The sequence below is a fragment of the Phacochoerus africanus genome, chromosome 12, assembly GCF_016906955.1.
Source record: "Phacochoerus africanus isolate WHEZ1 chromosome 12, ROS_Pafr_v1, whole genome shotgun sequence".
Lineage (NCBI taxonomy): Eukaryota > Metazoa > Chordata > Mammalia > Artiodactyla > Suidae > Phacochoerus > Phacochoerus africanus.
Genome location: NC_062555.1, coordinates 19,884,471 through 19,901,448, shown reverse-complemented (window position 1 = coordinate 19,901,448; position 16,978 = coordinate 19,884,471). Strand labels below are relative to the sequence as shown.

Here is a 16,978-nt window from a genome sequence, read left to right as displayed (position 1 = left end):
TCTCCCTGGGGGAGACACACAGCCAATGGCGCAGAGTCCAGGAAGGCGCAAACCTGGCTTTGGGCCAGTCTCACATTTTAATGATTCCTACGTTAGAATGAAGATGAAAATAAAACAGCTATGTCCCTGCCCAGTGTGTGGCTGTCACTTAGCTCTCCTTTCTCTTCATTTCTGATTGAGCTTCTGTTGACTCCGGCTCTGTAACAATCACTTCCAGAGATGTCTTAAAGGACTGACCCTTTGCAATAGGAGAAATCTCCATGTAACACAGCAATGTCACCCTGATACATCTGTTTGCAGGATTTTCAGAAAGAGGTCCACTGCCCCAAACATTTTTTTTTTTTTTTGCAATTCTAAAATCCCTCAAAGTCCTTAAAAGGTGAGTTCCCTCCCAAACTTAGTGGCAAAGCCCACCCAGCACAGAGGTGGGGCTATTTACAGTTTTATGGATCCTAACAAGTCTGACTATTCATGATTCTCTGCAGAAACGGTCACGTGTTTGAAGGGGGAGCACTGTTCCAGGCTCTGCCCGCCTGTTAGGAAATGTGCCTTAGTGTCTCCTACTCTCCTCCTCAAATCCCAGATTTATCCAGAGAGACCCATCTGATCCTAAGGATTTGGGGGGGAAAAAAAAAGACCGTGGACCTGAAATGTCACGTATAATGGGAAAGGCTGCCCACTGAGATATGGATGGTCAATTTGTGTACGAACGTCTGGCAGTTCAGGCAGTTTTACCGCAGGAATGGAGCCACTGCTCTCCTTCCTTTCCAGAGAAACAGAGATCGAACACCCCCAGGCCTTGGCGAGGAGGTGGGGGCAGCGATAAGGAGACACCTGTGAGGATCCGCCCCCCGCCCCGCCCGTTGACAGCTAAGGACACATCAGGCTGTCCACACTGGGCTGGAGTCTGTCCATCCTCACTTCCGCCCTGGTGCAGCCCCAGGAGACCACTCTGGCAGGGCCTGGGGACCCAGAAGAGGTGTTCACCGCGATCCTGCACCTTGACAAGCTGGCCAGGCAGCCCAGGCGCCCTGGAGGTGGGCAGTGGGTGTGCAAGGTGGGTGGGGCCGGCGCCGCAGCCTCTCCGTGGGCATTGCCGTCGCCACCCTCTCCCCACCCCCACTCCACCCTGATGCTCTGGGTGCCTGCGATACAGGGCTTTCTGGAGCAGGGGGAGGAGCCAGCAGCCCTCAGAGCCTGCTGAGAAAAGCAGATGCGTTTTGAAAATAAATAATATTTTTAAATCCCTTCTTTCCCCTCCAAACCCAGGAAGCAGCGGAAGAGAACGTGTGAAGACCGCTGCCTGGCATGGTCCTCCCGGGCCCCGGGCTTCTCGGCGGCCCCCGCAGGCTCACAGCTGCTGTGGGATGCCCTGCTCCTTGTAGCCTGTGAGGAAGAAGCAGAGGAGAGATGGTCAGACACCTGTTCCTCCCGCACTTCTCCGGGCGGGGCCCCAGTCTAGAACATGCTAGAAGCTTATCGCAGAGGTGTCAATGCCTGCTCCAGTCGCAGTCCAGCTTTTCCCAAGGGCCCTGGATTTTCATTGTTTAATGTTTTTAATTTTTTTTTTTTTTGTCTTTTTAGGGCCGCAACCATGGCATATGGAGGTTCCCAGGCTTGGGGTTGAATTTGGAGCTGTAGCTGCCAGCCTACACCACAGCCACAGCAATACCAGATCCTTAACCCACTGAGCCGAGGCCAGGGATTGAACCTGAATCCTCATGGATACTCATCAGGTTTATTACCACTGAGCCACAGTGGGAACTCCTACTGAAATAGTTAAGGGTGAAATTCTAAGTCTGGAATTTACTGAGTGATAAAACCTATTAGCTGGTAACTCAGTCCACAGAGGCTGTTCAGTGGACTTATCTGGTATTTTTCCCTCTTATTTACCAGGTTATTCATCAAATTTAGGTGTTGTTGGGGAGAAAGATGGAGGGAGTAATAAGTGAAACCAAAGTAGCCATGAGGTGATACTGGTTGAAGCCAATATGGTCATTTAGGGAGTCATCATACCAGGCCTTCCACTTGTGCCTATGTTTAAACATTTTCCAAAATAAAAAACTAAAAATAGAAGCTTGTTGACCAGTGTGTGGGGGGGGGGCAGTGGGGGGGGGGGACCGGGGAGGGCCCCAGGCAGCCCAGCAGGAGGCTTGCATGGCCACCAATACACTCACCTTGGGAAACTTTGGCGCAACACAGGGATATGAGGCAGCATGAGGGAGAGGAGAAAAAGAGAAAAAACAGTCTGAAAACAGAGGTCAGAGGGCCTGCTGGAAATACAGAAAGAAGGAAGATTCACGGTGGGGCCTGGGATGGAAGGTGGCTGGGGTCAGGATTCACAGTGACTGGCCCCCGTGGCCAGCGGTCAGCCCCCGAGCGTGCGTGGGCGAGGCTCAGGAGCGCACGGTGAGTGTCTCCCCTCCCTGGGGGTCTCGCTGGGTGAGACCCTGCCAAGAAGCTCTCTCCAATGCCCCCCTTCCCTCTGTATTCAGCCAAGCCTAGTCTTCTGCTTGACTCCTGCCCCTCCCTCTTCTTCTGCCTCCAACCCATGTTTTTTGCCTCAAGGTACATTCTGGATGGACCTGAAGAAGGATGACTACAGGACAGGTCTGACGATGACAACCTAACAATGCTGAAGTGACCCATCCTGGCCCCCACCCCGGCTCTATCTGAGCCATGTGCTTTTTGCCTTTTATGTAGACAGAAGCCACCTGTATAAAACCTCATGCTTTGGGAAAGACCCAGGTGGGTAGGGCAGACTTTATCTTGCAGTTATCTTGGATCAACTGGCAGTGACTGCACAAAGCCCTGTGCTGAGAGTGTGTAAAACTATTCTGCAAGAGTGTCGTGATTGATTAGCAATGTCTGCTGCAGGTATAGCAGCAGAAAGAGGCTACCTGTGTACAATTACCAAGTATTTATTGACCTACAACCAATACAGGCTGTTCTTGATTGTTATTTGTTATTAATAATATAAACAGAGCAGCGGCCCTGTAAGTTCCAGATTTTAACTTCCACTTTGATCTATATTTCTCTGAGTCCCCACTTAGGAGATTTTTCTTGCATGAACTTTTAGCTTCACAGCTTATTTTGGAGAATCTGTTTTTGCCTGTGTGATTCCCATGACTTTATAGATAACATATTTTAATTTTAGTTTGGGTGTGTGTACACATGACCTTTTTTTTTTTTTAAATGGCCATATCCAAGGCATATGGAAGTTCCCAGGTCAGGGATAGAATCCAAGCTGCAACTTCAGCCATACCCAGTCCTTTAACTCACCGTGCCAGGCTGGGAATCAAACCCATGCCTCCAAAGCAACCCAAGCCACTGCAATGCTAGGTTAAAAAAAAAAAAAATCACCCTGTGCTGTTATAACAGCAACGTTTCCTTCATTTTTGCAGGCAAGCACTAGAATGACACAAGAACGGTGCTTATCCAACTATCTATGAGGACAGACATGGCGATTGTGGCTCCTCAGTGCACCCATCCGGGTCACACCCCTCCACCACTGCTCGGAACGATCCCAGCCCACAGCACCATCTCAACAGTGGCAATCATTCATCCTTTGACGGTGCATTTACTTCTTGGAGAAAGGGCAGAGGCACCCCTTGCTGGGCAAGAGGGTCCAGGTGGGGTAATTGAGTAGCGGGGAGGTGTAATGGGTTTTCTTGTGCAGCCCTCAAGTCCATCCCTCAAAGTGTGACACAAAGACAGCATCCCTGCCACCAAGGAGGTCACCCACAGGGAAGGCTTGGATCAGGGGATGCAGGGAGGAAGGTGCGGAGGTGCATGCCAGCATTTCCTTATCCTGCAGCCCAGCTACGGCCCCACACCAGCCGCAAAAGACAGTTTCTGCGGAGTCACCAGTTAGGGTGCTGGAAGGGGAGGAAGTGATGGGTCCCCAGCTGCCCTTCTCGGCTGTTTCTTCATCTAGGAGGTGATTAAGTGGAGTTCTTTAAGCTATGTCTAGGATTCAGACCCCATGGGTGCTGGAATCAAGCGTGACCAAAGAGAAAATACCAGAATGCTCTGGGGATCAGCTTAGCCATCAGCCTGTTAGGACACACCCTGAGACTCAAGCTTGCACCACAGTGATGGCCCTTCCTTACTAAGGGGCCCTGGTGCCCTGACTTTTGATGTGATGAGTAAAACGGCTCAGGGCTCATATGAGGCGGGGATGGAGCAAGCGTCACAGGCTTTCTGTTTACATCCAAGGAAACATCTGAGAGCAGGGGCCCCCTCCAGGTTCCAACTGGGAGCAGAGCCTGCAGGCCGGCACAGGCCCCTCGGGGAGCACCAAACTCCCTCTGGGAAACCGTCAGGCTCGGCCTCTCAGGACTCGCAGGATACCTGGCAGCACCTCTCGGCCATGTTCTGCTCCCCTCCCCACAAATGGAAGTGATCCCAAGTTCCCGTTGGGGCTCAGTGGAAACGAACCTGACTAGTATCCATGAGGATGCAGGTTCGATCCCTAGCCTCACAGTGGGTTAAGGATCCGGTGTTGCCGTGAGCTCTGGCATAGGTTGTCGTCGAGGCTCAGATCTGGCGTGGCTGTGGTGTAGGCTGGCTGCTGCAGCTCTGATTCGACCCCTAGCCTGGAAACCTCCATATGCTGCAGGTATGGTCCTAAAACAAACAAACAAACAAAAACGGAAGTAATCCATGGACAGGCTCATAGGCGGGGCTCCCATGGGGGAGCTGGATGGGCCTGCCTCCTCTCTACCGACTCTGCTGGCTCACCTTCCACCCTCCCTGACTGAAGCCCCTGCCCTGAGGACAGACCCTTCACAGGGATGAGGGTCTCCTGGCCGCTCCCTGGCTTCCCGACCTGGTGCCCCCCGCCCCTTCTCTGACTGCCCATTCTCCTAGCATCTGCCTGCTCTGCTCTAACTTTGGGGTGAGCTGACAGTCCAGCTGACCCACTGCCTCCCCGCCCTCGACTGGAGGAACGGCTCCCAGGCAGCCTGCCCAGTCTACCTGCTCTGCTCTGCTCACTCAGGCCTGGGGACCTGCATTTTCTCTGGCCTGGTGGCTTGACTGGTCACTGACCTGAGCCTTGGCGGGTCCTGACGTCTGGCTGTGCCCTGGGTCTTAGGTCCTCACAGGATCCTGAACTCAGGCTAAGCTGACTAGGAATCATTCTAGATTATTCTAGAGCTGTCTGACCCCTGGGCTTCCCCTCCCGCCCCTGCTGACTTTGCCTGGCACAGCCCATCGGACACTGATGTTGCAGCTGGGAAGGGTTCCGGCAGGTGCAGGACACAGTGCAGAGTGTGGGGTGTGGGGAGAAGGCCAGAATGCTCCTTGTCAGTGAGACACTGGGCCTAATGAGGTAGCCAGTACGTGTGACAATACAGGGGCCCTGTAAGATCCTGCTAGGTTATTTTTAAAATGTTAATCAACTCTTCTTTGGTAGTTCTGTGTCAGGATCAAGTTTGCTTTAAGTGGTTGGTGAAAGTCCCCTCAATACAAATTAGGAAGTGAAAGGCCTTTAGCAAGGAGGAACAGAGCTTAGGTTTAAAAGAAGTTGAATTCATGCTGTTCTAGCAGTAAAAAAAAAAAAAAAAAGTGGTTACAGGGTTTTCTGAGGGCAACACCCAGTGGCCTTTTCCTTCTTTCTGGAAATGGCCTGATGGAGCAGGGGCCTGGGCTCACGTGGCCCACACTCTTGCTCCCCAGTGTGGTCAGCGGGCCGCTTCCTCTGCAAATGTGACGCCTGATGTGTCTGAACAGGGCCCACCTCCCTTATTCACGCCATCGGGCTGCCGCCTCTGCCTGGGGCTCTCCTGATTTCCTGCAGGCGTCGGTGGGTGGGGCTGCGGGGAGGGTCCGTCCCCAAGGCCAGGTGACCACCGGGTACTAGTGAGGAGGACACAGGTGTGCCCTCGGGGGAGAAGCAGGCCCTGCTGAGCACATCTCCCTGCGATGCACCATCTCCTGGAACCATTCTAGCCCCGTCCCGCCCCCAGCCCTGCTTCAGCCCAGCCCCACATGGAGGCGTGGGCCATCGGCTACTCACTGGCGAGGATGACCATGTCCATGCCCCAGAAGATGCTCATGATCCAGCCCACCATGACGATGGCTGTGAGGATCTGGATGAGGGCCGCGGCGATGTTCAGCCAGAAGACGCAGCACACGTGCCTGTCCGGGAGGTCGGTGCGGGCACCGCACAGCACGGTGAAGGCCGAGACGAACGTCCCTGTGAGAGGCCGGAGGGGATAGGCTTCTGAGGGCGCTGGGGGACACTGTGGCCTGTGTGGGCCTCACTAGCCCAGCTGCTCACCCTCCAGGAGCCCCGAGAGGAGTGGCCAGCGTCTGGCACTTTCGCACGCAGACCCCTCTGGCCCCTTCTAGAGACGCCAGTGAACCCGCCTGGAGGAGGCGTGGCAGGGGGCTGCCAGGGGCCCAGCACAGTCCTGGAGCCTCTGAGAGAACACAGGTGTCACATGACAGTTGGTCCCTGGCATTAAGGAGCAAAAGAGCAGCCATCTGCAAGGATACCGTACAGTGGGTAGAAAGGGCACCAGTCTCATGTAGCAAAGATCCTAAGAGCCTAGGGTTCAGAGGGAGGAGCTGGTGTCACTAGGGTAAATGCAGGAAATGACCCCCAGCACACACACTGATCACAGGTGCCCTCGAGGGGAGACGGCTGGGGCATAGCTCCCAGGGCCCTTCCCTGAGGGGGCTTCCCAGACATCTGAGGCCCGCAAGGAGAGGGACAGGAAGCAGCCGCAAGGCACGAAGCATCATAGAGTGTGTGTCTGTCCATAGCGGCTCTTTTCTTTTTTTCTTTCTTTTCTTTTTTTTTTTTTTTTCCTCCTTTTTAGAGCTGCACCTGTGGCATATGGAGATTCCCAGGCTAGGGGCTGAATGGGAGCTGTAGCCGCTGGCCTACACCACAGCCACCGCAACAACAAATCCAAGCCTCATCTGCGATCTACCCCACAGCTCACGGCCACACCAGATCCTTAACCCACTGAGTGAGGCCAGGGATCGAACCCCCACCCCCACGAATACTAGTCAGGTTTGTAACCACTGAGCCACAACAGGAACTCCAGTCACATTCTGGGTCCCACCCTGCCCATCACCCAGGGCCAGGTGTCAGACCACTAGGGCAGCCCCTAACCCCAGAGCCCACTGAAGATTCCAACTAGCCAACCCCAAGCCCGCTTACCCGTCTCGCTGTTCCTTCTTCTGGAAACCACAGTCAAGGCTCCTGCCCGTGTTTCCCCCTCACTCCCTCTGCCTTCTGACTATCGTTGGTGCTTCCTTGTGGACCCCCCACCCCCAAAGCGCGGTACCCTTAGGAACTGTGAGCAACAAACCAGCTCTGCAGTGGCCAACGCTTCCTGATCTGTTGGCTTCATCTTCCGTAACAAATCCCTGGCCTCGTTCAGTGGGTTGGGGATCCGGCATTGCTATGAGCTGTGGTGTAGGTCGCAAACACGGTTTGGATCCCTCGTTTCTGTGGCTGTGGCATAGGCTGGCAGCTGTAGCTCTGATTCAACCCCTAGCCTGGGAACTTCCATATGCCATGAGTGTGGCCCTAAAAAGAAGAAAAAGAAAAAGAAAAACTCCACATGTTAGGAGTTCCCAATGCAGCTCAGTGAGTTAAGAATCCTACTTGTATCCATGAAGATGTGCCTTTGATCCCTGGCCTTGATCAGTGCATTAAGGATCCAGCGTTGCCCTGAGTTGTGGTGTAGGTTGCAGATGCGGCTCAGATCTGGTGTTGCTGTGGCTGTGGTGTAGGCTGGCAGCTGTAGCTCTGATTGGACCCCTAGCCTGGGAAACTCCATATGCTACAGGTGTGGCCCCCAAAAAAAGAATAAAAACGAAAAAGAATTAAGGATCTTGTCCAAGGTCACACTCACCGGTGAGCACTGACCCCACTGCTGTCTGATGCCCATGGCCATGTCCTGTCCCCTGATCTCACAGGTGCAGAGAACTGGGAAAGCAGGTCCAGACAAGAAAGCAGCCCACGTGGGCAATCAGCCCATGATTTCCTACTTCTGGTCCTTCCTGATCCTTAAGAAAACTGCCTCTGGTGAGGGGGCAGAGCCCCAGGGGGACCTGGGGGAGACCTGAAGAGGGGAAGGCCGTTTTCCCACCAAATGGACAGTCCATTTTGTCAGCAGGGTGTTGGGTGGATCGAAGGTGTCTGAGATGAGAAAGACAAACTCGGAGAAGGCAGAGCTGGGAAATGATGGGGACATCGACTCAGGGTTTGGTGGTGGCAACTGGGGACAGGCGGACCATTAGAAAGTGTGTGTCTCCATCCTTGGCCTCTGCTCATGTACTGTGCTCTGGGAAATGAGACGAACACGAGCTGACACCATTAAAAAAGAGGACACTGCCGAAGTAGAAAGATGGCAGAAGATGAGGCAGAGCATGTGGGGGAGATACTAAGTCGATTATTACACACCTACACTGAGCGACTGCATGCTGCCTCCTCTACTGACACTGCCTCTGATTCTCAAGATGGTTGGTGGTGGCTGTTATTATCCCCACTTTACAGAAGGGGCAACCAAAGCTCAGAGAGGCTAAATGACTTGCCCATGGAGCAGAGCCAGATTTAAGCCCGGATCTGTCTAGAGTGGAAGCCAGAGCTCTTTTCGGTCTAGAAAGTTGCATTCTTACGTCGAAAATTAAGGAAAATTATGGAAAACCGTATGGCCCTTCCTCAAAAAATTAAACCTAGAGTTACCCTATAACCCTGCAATTCCACTTCTGGATATATACCCAAAGGAACTAAAAGCAGAATCTCAAAGAGATATTAGCACACCCATGTTCATAGCAGCAGCATCACAACAGCTAAAACCTGGAGGCAAACCAAGTGTCTACAGATGGAGGAATGGATAAGCAAAACGTGGTATATGCACACAATGGAGTATTATTTATCCTTAAAGAGGAAGGCAATTCTGACACCTGCTACGACACAGATGAACCTCCCAGACATTATGCTAAGTGAAATAAGCTACGTGCAAAAAGACAAATGTTGCATAATTTCACTTAGATGAGGTACTTAGAGTAGTCAAATCATAGGAACAGAAAAGAGAACATTGGAGTTCTCACTGTGGTTCAGTGGGTTAAGAACCCAACACAGTGTCCCTGAGGATGCAGGTTTGATCCCTGGCCTTGCTCAGTGGATTAAGGATCCAGCGTTGCCACGAGCTGCAGTGTAGGTCACCAACTCGGCTCAGATCCTGTATTGCTGTGGCTGTGGTGCAGGCTGGCAGCTGCAGCTCTGATTCAACCCCTAGCCTGGGAACTTCCATATGCTGCAGGTGCGGTGCTAAAAAGAAAAGAAGAAAAGAAAAGAAAATAGGATGGTGGTGGACAAGAATTGGGGGAAGGAGGAATGAGGAGTTACTGTTTAATGGGAACAGAGTTTCAGCTTTGAAAGATGGAAAGAGTTCTGGAGATGGATGGTGGTGATGCCTACACTGCAACGTGCGTGTGTTTAAGGCCCCCGAACTGTACACTTAAGACTGGTTAAAATGGTAAATTTCAGGAAATTTCCGTGTGGCACAGTGGGTTAAGGATCCAACACTGTCGTAACTGTGGCAGAGGCCACGACTATGGCTTCGGTTTGATCCCTGGCCTGGGAATTTCCACATGCCCCAGGTGCAGCCAAAAAAAACCCCAAAATGAAAACAAATAAAATGGTAAACTTCATGTTATTTATATTTTACCACAATACAGAGAATTGAAGAAAAAAAGGAAAGACACTTCATCCTTGATTTTCAAGATATTCTTGCACCGTCCCCCTGCCCCGGTCAGTGTCCTTCCCAGAAGCCCTGAGGCAGATAGTGCCCTGACTGTGGCCGGCAGTGTCCTGACTCAGTGGGAGCTGGCTGAGGTCCTGTGACACTCCGTCTCTTTGCAGCTGTGGCTTTGCCCTGGTCTTCCTGCTCAGAAACAGGAAGATGTTTCTATTAATAGCAATTTCTTATGGCTCAGCCTAATATCTATATGAACATTTTCAGCATAAGGAAACTCTGGCCCTAAACTCAGAAATTCTTTTTTTTTTTTTTTTGTCTTTTTAGGGCTGCACCCAGGGTACATGGAAGTTCCCGAGCTAGGAGTCGAACCAGAGCTGCAGCTAATGGCCTACACCACAGCCACAGCAACTTGGGATCCAAGCCACATCTGTGACCTACACCACAGCTCACAGCAATGCCGGATCCCTAACCCACTTAGCGAGGCCAGGGATCGAATCCATGTCCTCATGGATACTAGTGGGATTTGTTACGACTGAGTCACGACGGGAACTCCCAGAGATTCTTGAAGTTAGGTCATCTTGTCCATCCCCTGACAAAAGATGGAATCTCACCAGAACTGCCAAACTGATTAGAGGCCAATGGGCCTCTTCATGCATCTGCCTGATTGCCACGGAGGCAGAGAGGCCCAGCGAGCCCACTGCTGCACCAACAGGCAGCATTAGCAAAGATGAAAGCATATCTGCTGGGAAAAACTGGGCTACTCCATATTCTGTTTAAAGAAATGAAAACCTTGGCTCCCATGCGGTGTGGGAGGGCCTTTCGGTCATTATTCTTTCACCCACATTGATAGGCTTATGATAACTCTCAGATGCATACAAAAAATATAAGCACATATAAGAATATGTATATGTATCACCTGCAGTTGTGTTGATGTGCATACATTAATCATTAATTAGTCATTAGTTGGGGTAAAGAATTTCATTAATTAGGAAACAATGGTGATAGGTCCCTTCTGCCATATAGGGTAACATAGGCCATAGAAGGTAAGGATGAAGTGAATGGATTTGTAATATAAAAACATTGTTTTGATCTATCAATGGGACATTTAAAAAATGATTTTGGGACATTTAAAAAATGATTTTAGCACAGTTAATTATTTTAAGTGAATCTTACCCGCTAAAGAACAAGCCCTCCCCAACTGCAACGGGTTAGTTCTAACTTAGTCCATAAGCACCAGCCAAGCAGCAGTGCCGGCTTGGGAATGGAGTGCAGGCATGTGGGGGGGGGGCTTGCCTGGTCCCATCTGGGACCTCACACTCTGCTGGGGACGCTGAGTCCCAAAAGGAACAGTGATGAACCCTGTTTGGTTTAGCAGCAAAGGCTTGGAGAAGAGAACTCTGTGGGAGGAGAGGTCTGGCAAGCTGGTGGAAGTAATTACGGAGGGGCAGGGGGAGAGCCCCCCAAAACAATCCGGCATGCTCATCCTTCCAGAAGCTGAGGGCGGCGGGGGCTCTGAGGGTGTGTGCAGGGCAGGGATGAAAACCAGGGCTGCAGGACAGGGGTCAGACTGGACAGGGTCCGAGGGCCTTTCTGCGGCAAGGGCAGCCTCTGGGAAGGGTCTGGATGGGGAATCACACATCAGGTTTGTGACCCCCAAGGCAGGGGCAGGGCAGGGGTGAGGCAGAGGCTCGGAGCGGAGAGGAGGTGAGGGGGGGCAGGGAGACAGGGCAGGGGGGACTGGGAGGAGAAGGGAGGACCCCCAGGAGGAGGGAGTGGCCTGAGACTGGGGGACATGTTGCAGGTTGGGGCAGGACGAAGGGGGCACGGACGGGTCTGGGTGTCTGGTTTTCCACAGAGTGGAGCCAAGAAGCAGGTGGGGAACCCTGGGCCCAGAGCCACACCCCAGATGGGGCCTCGGGAGGGTGGGCTGCGGGAAGCAGAAGTCACCCAAGTGAATGAGGTCACCCAGGAGGGCGTGGAATTCAGGGAAAGATCCAGGAAAGACTCATCTTTCCTGGGGGACCTATCACGGCCACAAAGGGGACAGAGGGGGACCAAACAGAGAGGTGAGGGAGGGTGTCCCAGAAACAGGGGCGCCTCAGGGAAGAGAAGGTGCTGGATAGGATCACCTGCCGCAGAGACAGGGAGGGGACGCAGTCTGGGTGGCCTCAGTGGGAGTCTGAGGGGATGGCGGGGAGACAGCAGGATGTCAGAGGTTCAGAGAGAATGCGGTGAGGATTCCAGAACATCTCTACGAGCCCTTTCTCTAAAGTACACAAGAGAAAGTGCAGCTTGTCTGTCTGCTGAGGAGAAGCCACGGGGGACGGGATGGGAGAGGATGAGGACATAACCAGACAAGGGCTAAGTGGGTGGAAAGGTTCTCGACAAGGTGAGAAGTGGTGGGTGGGGTACCCACAGCAGATCTCCCGAACTGGTTTGCACGTGAGAATACTCAAGCTGAAGTTTATAAAAACGCAGGTTGTAGGTCCCCACTTCCAGACCCCCAAAGGCACAGGAGTGGGTCCAGGGATTGGATTGCTCGTTTCAAAAGATGAAAGAGGAGTTCCCACTGTGGCACGATGGGATCAGAGGCATCGTGGGAGCACTGGGACACAGGTTCAATCCCTGGCCCCAAACAGTGGGTTAAGGAACCGGCGTTACCACACCTGCGGCTTTGGTTGTGACTGCGGCTCATATCTGATCCCTGGCCTAGAAGGTCCATACAGGGGAAGCAAAGCAAAGAAAAAAAATTAAAAAGATAAAAAAAAAATTAAAAAGATAAAAGCAACATTCCCCCCGTTGATTCTAACACACAACCAGGTTTGAGAATTGCTCTCGGAACAGTGGAGGGATTGGCATGGCAGACACAGAATCAGAAAACCACACTGCCTGGCAGGAGATTAGTCCACAATCCTGGCCTTTCACTCTGTCCCACAGCGACCGCCACATGCCTGGGCGCTGAGTCAGGGAGCAGAGGCGGGTGGACAGGGCCCAGCCATAATATTTCTGAGGATGCCCAGGCCTTGCCAACGCTAATGGGCCCAGCGGAAAATGACGGTAATGAACTGAACTGTCAACCACCAAAATCAGTGTTATAAGGACAGCTGGAACTCAGGCACAGACATGCACTCTGCCGGGTCCCGAGGGAGGCGGCCAGGCGGGAGATGCTTAGGAGACCCCACCCCCACCCCACCAGACTCACAGCAAAGACACCAGAGCGCTTTGCAGCCACAGTCCCCTCTGGCCACCATCGCTCTGAGGTCACTGGCTTCCCCAAGGAGCTCAGGACTCAGGCTCCAGACACAGGCAGCAGGGAGGACACGTCTGTCCTGGATGTCCCAAAGGGTCCTGGGGGAGGGCTCCCCAGCCTGGCTCCCCCCCCCCCTGCATCCTGCTTCTGTCAGGCGCTGGAAGAGAAGCAGCGCAGAAGTGGGCTGGCGCGGGCACCACCAAAGGATGGAGCCTGGGGGCTGAAATCGTCCTTCACAAGTCCCTGTCAGGTTAAGCTTTTTGCATGACTCACGTGGGAGCAGTGAAAGGCATGGACTGGAGGGGGCGGGTCTCAAGGCCTCGTGGAACTTGGGGAGAAGGGCTGCTCCCCTGGGACCGAGGAGAGTAAGTCCAGCTGGACCCCGGGGTCACCTGCACCTGGCTCTGTGGTCATTAAGATGTGCCGCTCATCAGCGCCTGAGACCTACACCTGGACGCCCTCCATCACTCCTCAGGGAGGGTTGGTTGAGCACAGCTCTTTTACCAGCACAACCTTGAACGTGAGCTTTAGGGGGACAGGAAGGACACAGCCGATCTGGAAGGACAAGCCACACCCTATGAAACAGGTCCCAGTGCTGACTGTGTCCAGTCCGGAGCCAGAATGAGACAAACGGGAGATCACATTCAGGGTCACACTCAACCTAATGGAATTTCACGTCTCCAACCTTGAGGGGCCATAAGAAGCAATGGAGCTTGGGCTAAAAATACACCTTCCTAGGCTATACCACCCTGAGATGCTAAGTCAGCAGGCCTGGTCATCCTCGCTTTATCACTCATTTCAACTGGAAATGGAAAAGGGAAGGACAATGAAATGACTACCCATTCACAAATGATCCTGGATAAAAGCCCTAGGAAAACAGAACAAGAATAATTTAAAAGCCCACAGGAGAGTTCCCTCCGTGGCTCAGAGGAAACGAAACTGACTAGCATCCATGAGGATGCAGGTTCGATCCCTGGCCTCACTCAGTGGGTTAAGGATCCGGCGTTGCTGTGAGCTGTGGTGTAGGTCGCAGATGCAGCTCGGATCTAGTGTTGCTGTGGCTGTGGTGTAGGCCAGCAGCTGTAGCTCCAATTCAGTCCCTAGCCTGGGAACCTCCACATGCCGTGAATGCAGCCCTAAAAAGCTAATAAAAACAAAAAGCCCACAGAGTCTCTGCGCCCATGGCCTAAGTAAGCCAAGGTCAGTCTGCAGAAGATAAGGCCTTGGTCCCGGAGCAGACTCCGTGCTCCTTCTCTCATCCTGGCTCCTTTGGCTCTGATTTCTTAACAGAGGGGGCAGGAAGGGGAGAGGATGCTGGATGCTGTGTTCACAGGTGCTGTGGAAAGGCACTGGCTGCTTGCTCAGCCTGATAACCCTGGAGCAGAGTCAGAGGAGGCCGTGCTGGACAGGCTAGGAGGGCAGGCCCTGACCATCACAGGTGGCCAAGAGTGCGTCTCAGAGAGTGAAGGGAATCACTGTGAGACAAAGGACAGTCAGGCAAGGGTTCAAGGCCATTGGAGGTCTGTGTCCTCACCCAGAAAGTGTTCTGTATACCCAACACCCTGCTTGTCATGTCCCGGCCAGCAAAGAACTTGCAGAGATTAAACTGTCAAACCAAGACAGAACAGGGCCAGATACAACACGGACCATCCCAGGATTTGCAGTATCCTGACCACCTTCAACATTCTTCAAAACGAATCTATTGTCAGCTAACTGCATTCCTCAAGAACACAACAAAAAGGCCACCTACTGAATGGGAGAAGATATTTGCAAATGATATCTCCCACAAGGGGTTAATATCCAAAATATACAAAGAATGCACACAATTCAACATCCAAAAGACCCAAAATAAAACACACACAAACAACCCAACCCAATTTAAAGCTGGACAGAACTGGGAGTTCCCGTCATGGCTCAGCAGTGACAAACCCAACCAATATCCATGAGGACACAGGTTCGATCCCTGGCCTCGCTCAGTGGGTTAAAGATCTGGCGTTGCTATGAGCTCTGGTGTAGGTTGCAGATGCTCTGGCTGTGGCATGGGGTGACAGCTGCAGCTCTAATTCGACCCCTAGCCTAGGAACTTCCATGTGCTATGAGAGCAGCCCTAAAAAAACTTTTTAAAAAGAGTAATAAAATTGGACAGAACTGAATAGACATTTTTCCAAAAAAGACATACAGATGGCCAACAGGCACATGAAAAGATGCTCAACATCATTAATCATCAGGGAAATACAAATCAAAACCACAATGAGATACCAGCTCACATCTGTCAGAATGGCTATCACCAAAAAGACAAGAAATAGCAAGTGTTGACGAGGATGTGGAGAAAAGGAAACCCTTGTGTACTGTTGGTAGGAATGTAAATTGGTGCAGCCACTGTGGAAAATATTATGCAGGCTCCTCAAAAAATTAAAAACAGAACTACCATTAAAAACAGATCCAGCCATTCCACTTCTGGGTATTTGTCTGAAAAAAAATGAAAATACTAATTTGAAAGATTTATTATATGTTCATTGCAGCATTATTTACAATAGCCAAGATATGAAAGAGACTCAAGTGTCCATGATAGACGAATGGATAAAGAAGATGTGGTGTGTACATACACAATGGAATATTACTTAGCCATTAAAAAGAATGAAATCTTGCCATTTGCAACAACATGGATAAACCTAAGGGGTATTATGCACAAATCAGACAGAGAAAGACAAATACCATATGATTTCACTTGCATGTGGAATCTAAAAAACAAAATAAAAGAGCAAACATAACAAAGCAGAAATAGTCATAAATACAGAGAACAAACTTGTGGTTGCCAGAGGGGGAGAAGGTGGGAGGAGGAGAGAAATAGGTGAGAGAAATTAAGAGGTACAAACTTTCACTGACAAAAGAAATGAGTCATGGGTACGAAATGTACAATGTGGGTAATATAGTCAATAATTACGTCATATCTTTGTAGGACGGCAGATGGTAACGATTTATCATGACCATTTTGAAATGTATAGAAATACCTCATTACTCTGTTGTGTAACAGGAACCAACATGGTGTTATAGGTCACTTGCACTTCAAAAACAAATAAACACGCTCCCAGAAAAGAGATCAGATTTGCAGTTACCAGAGACAAGAGGAAGGGAGAGCTGAATGAAGGCAGTCAAAAGGCACCAACGTCCAGCTATAAGATAAATAAGTACCAAAGCTGAAATGTACAACATGATAAATATAATTAACACTGCTCTATGTTACACAGAAAAGTTGTAAGAGAGTAAATCCTAAGTTCTTATCATAAGGAAAACTTTTTTTCTATTTCTTTAATTTTGTATCTATGTGAGATGACTCTTGCCATAACCACCTCATGATGTATGTAAGTCAAACCTTTATGCTGTACACCTTAAACTTATACAGTGCTGTATGCCAATTATAGCTCAATAAAACTGTAAGGGAAAGGGAGTTCCCTGGTGGTCTAGTGGTTAGGATTTTGGTGCTTGCACCACCACAGCCCAGATTTGATCCTGGTCTGGGAACTAAGATCTCACATGAAGCCACTGCACACTGCAGCTGGAAGGAAAATATAGTAAAAACAAAACAAAACATGAGAGTTTCCATTGTGGCTCAGCAGTAACGAAACCAACTAGTATCCTTAAGGACTCCAGTTTGATTCTGGTTAAGGATCCAGCATTGCCATGAGCTATGGTGTAAGTCACAGATGTGGCTTGGATCTGGAGTTGCTGTGGCTGTGGTGTAGGCCAGAAGCTGCAGCTCCGATTTGACTCCTAGCCTGGGAACTTCCATATGTCTCGGGCGCAGCCCTAAAAAGACCAAAAAAAATTTGCCAGTGTCTTTGTCCCATAGATTCTAGACCAGTAGTAAAGGGGTTTCTGAATGGCTCTCACTATTCCAAACAGCACACAGACTCCTAGTAAGTAGCCCATCAGAAGGTGGCTTTATGAGTGTTCAGTTGGAAGCTCACCATCTCAGTGTAGTAACTAGGGGTTCACTCCT

General features: G+C 51.0%; 1 protein-coding gene across 2 annotated transcripts in view; it reads right to left on the bottom strand.

Annotated features, from left to right (window-relative positions):
- Window positions 1-1,218: 1,218 nt before the first annotated feature.
- STUM (stum, mechanosensory transduction mediator homolog) overlaps window positions 1,219-16,978 on the bottom strand; it is a 50,770-nt gene continuing 35,010 nt past the window's right edge. For both annotated transcript variants that reach the window (XM_047755275.1, XM_047755276.1), the window contains exons 2-3: window positions 6,023-6,202; window positions 1,219-1,386 (exon numbers count right to left, since the gene is read on the bottom strand). In XM_047755275.1, coding sequence (XP_047611231.1) covers window positions 1,352-1,386; window positions 6,023-6,202 — 215 coding nt within the window. In that variant the 3' untranslated portion in view covers window positions 1,219-1,351. The remainder of the gene's footprint in view (window positions 1,387-6,022; window positions 6,203-16,978) is intronic.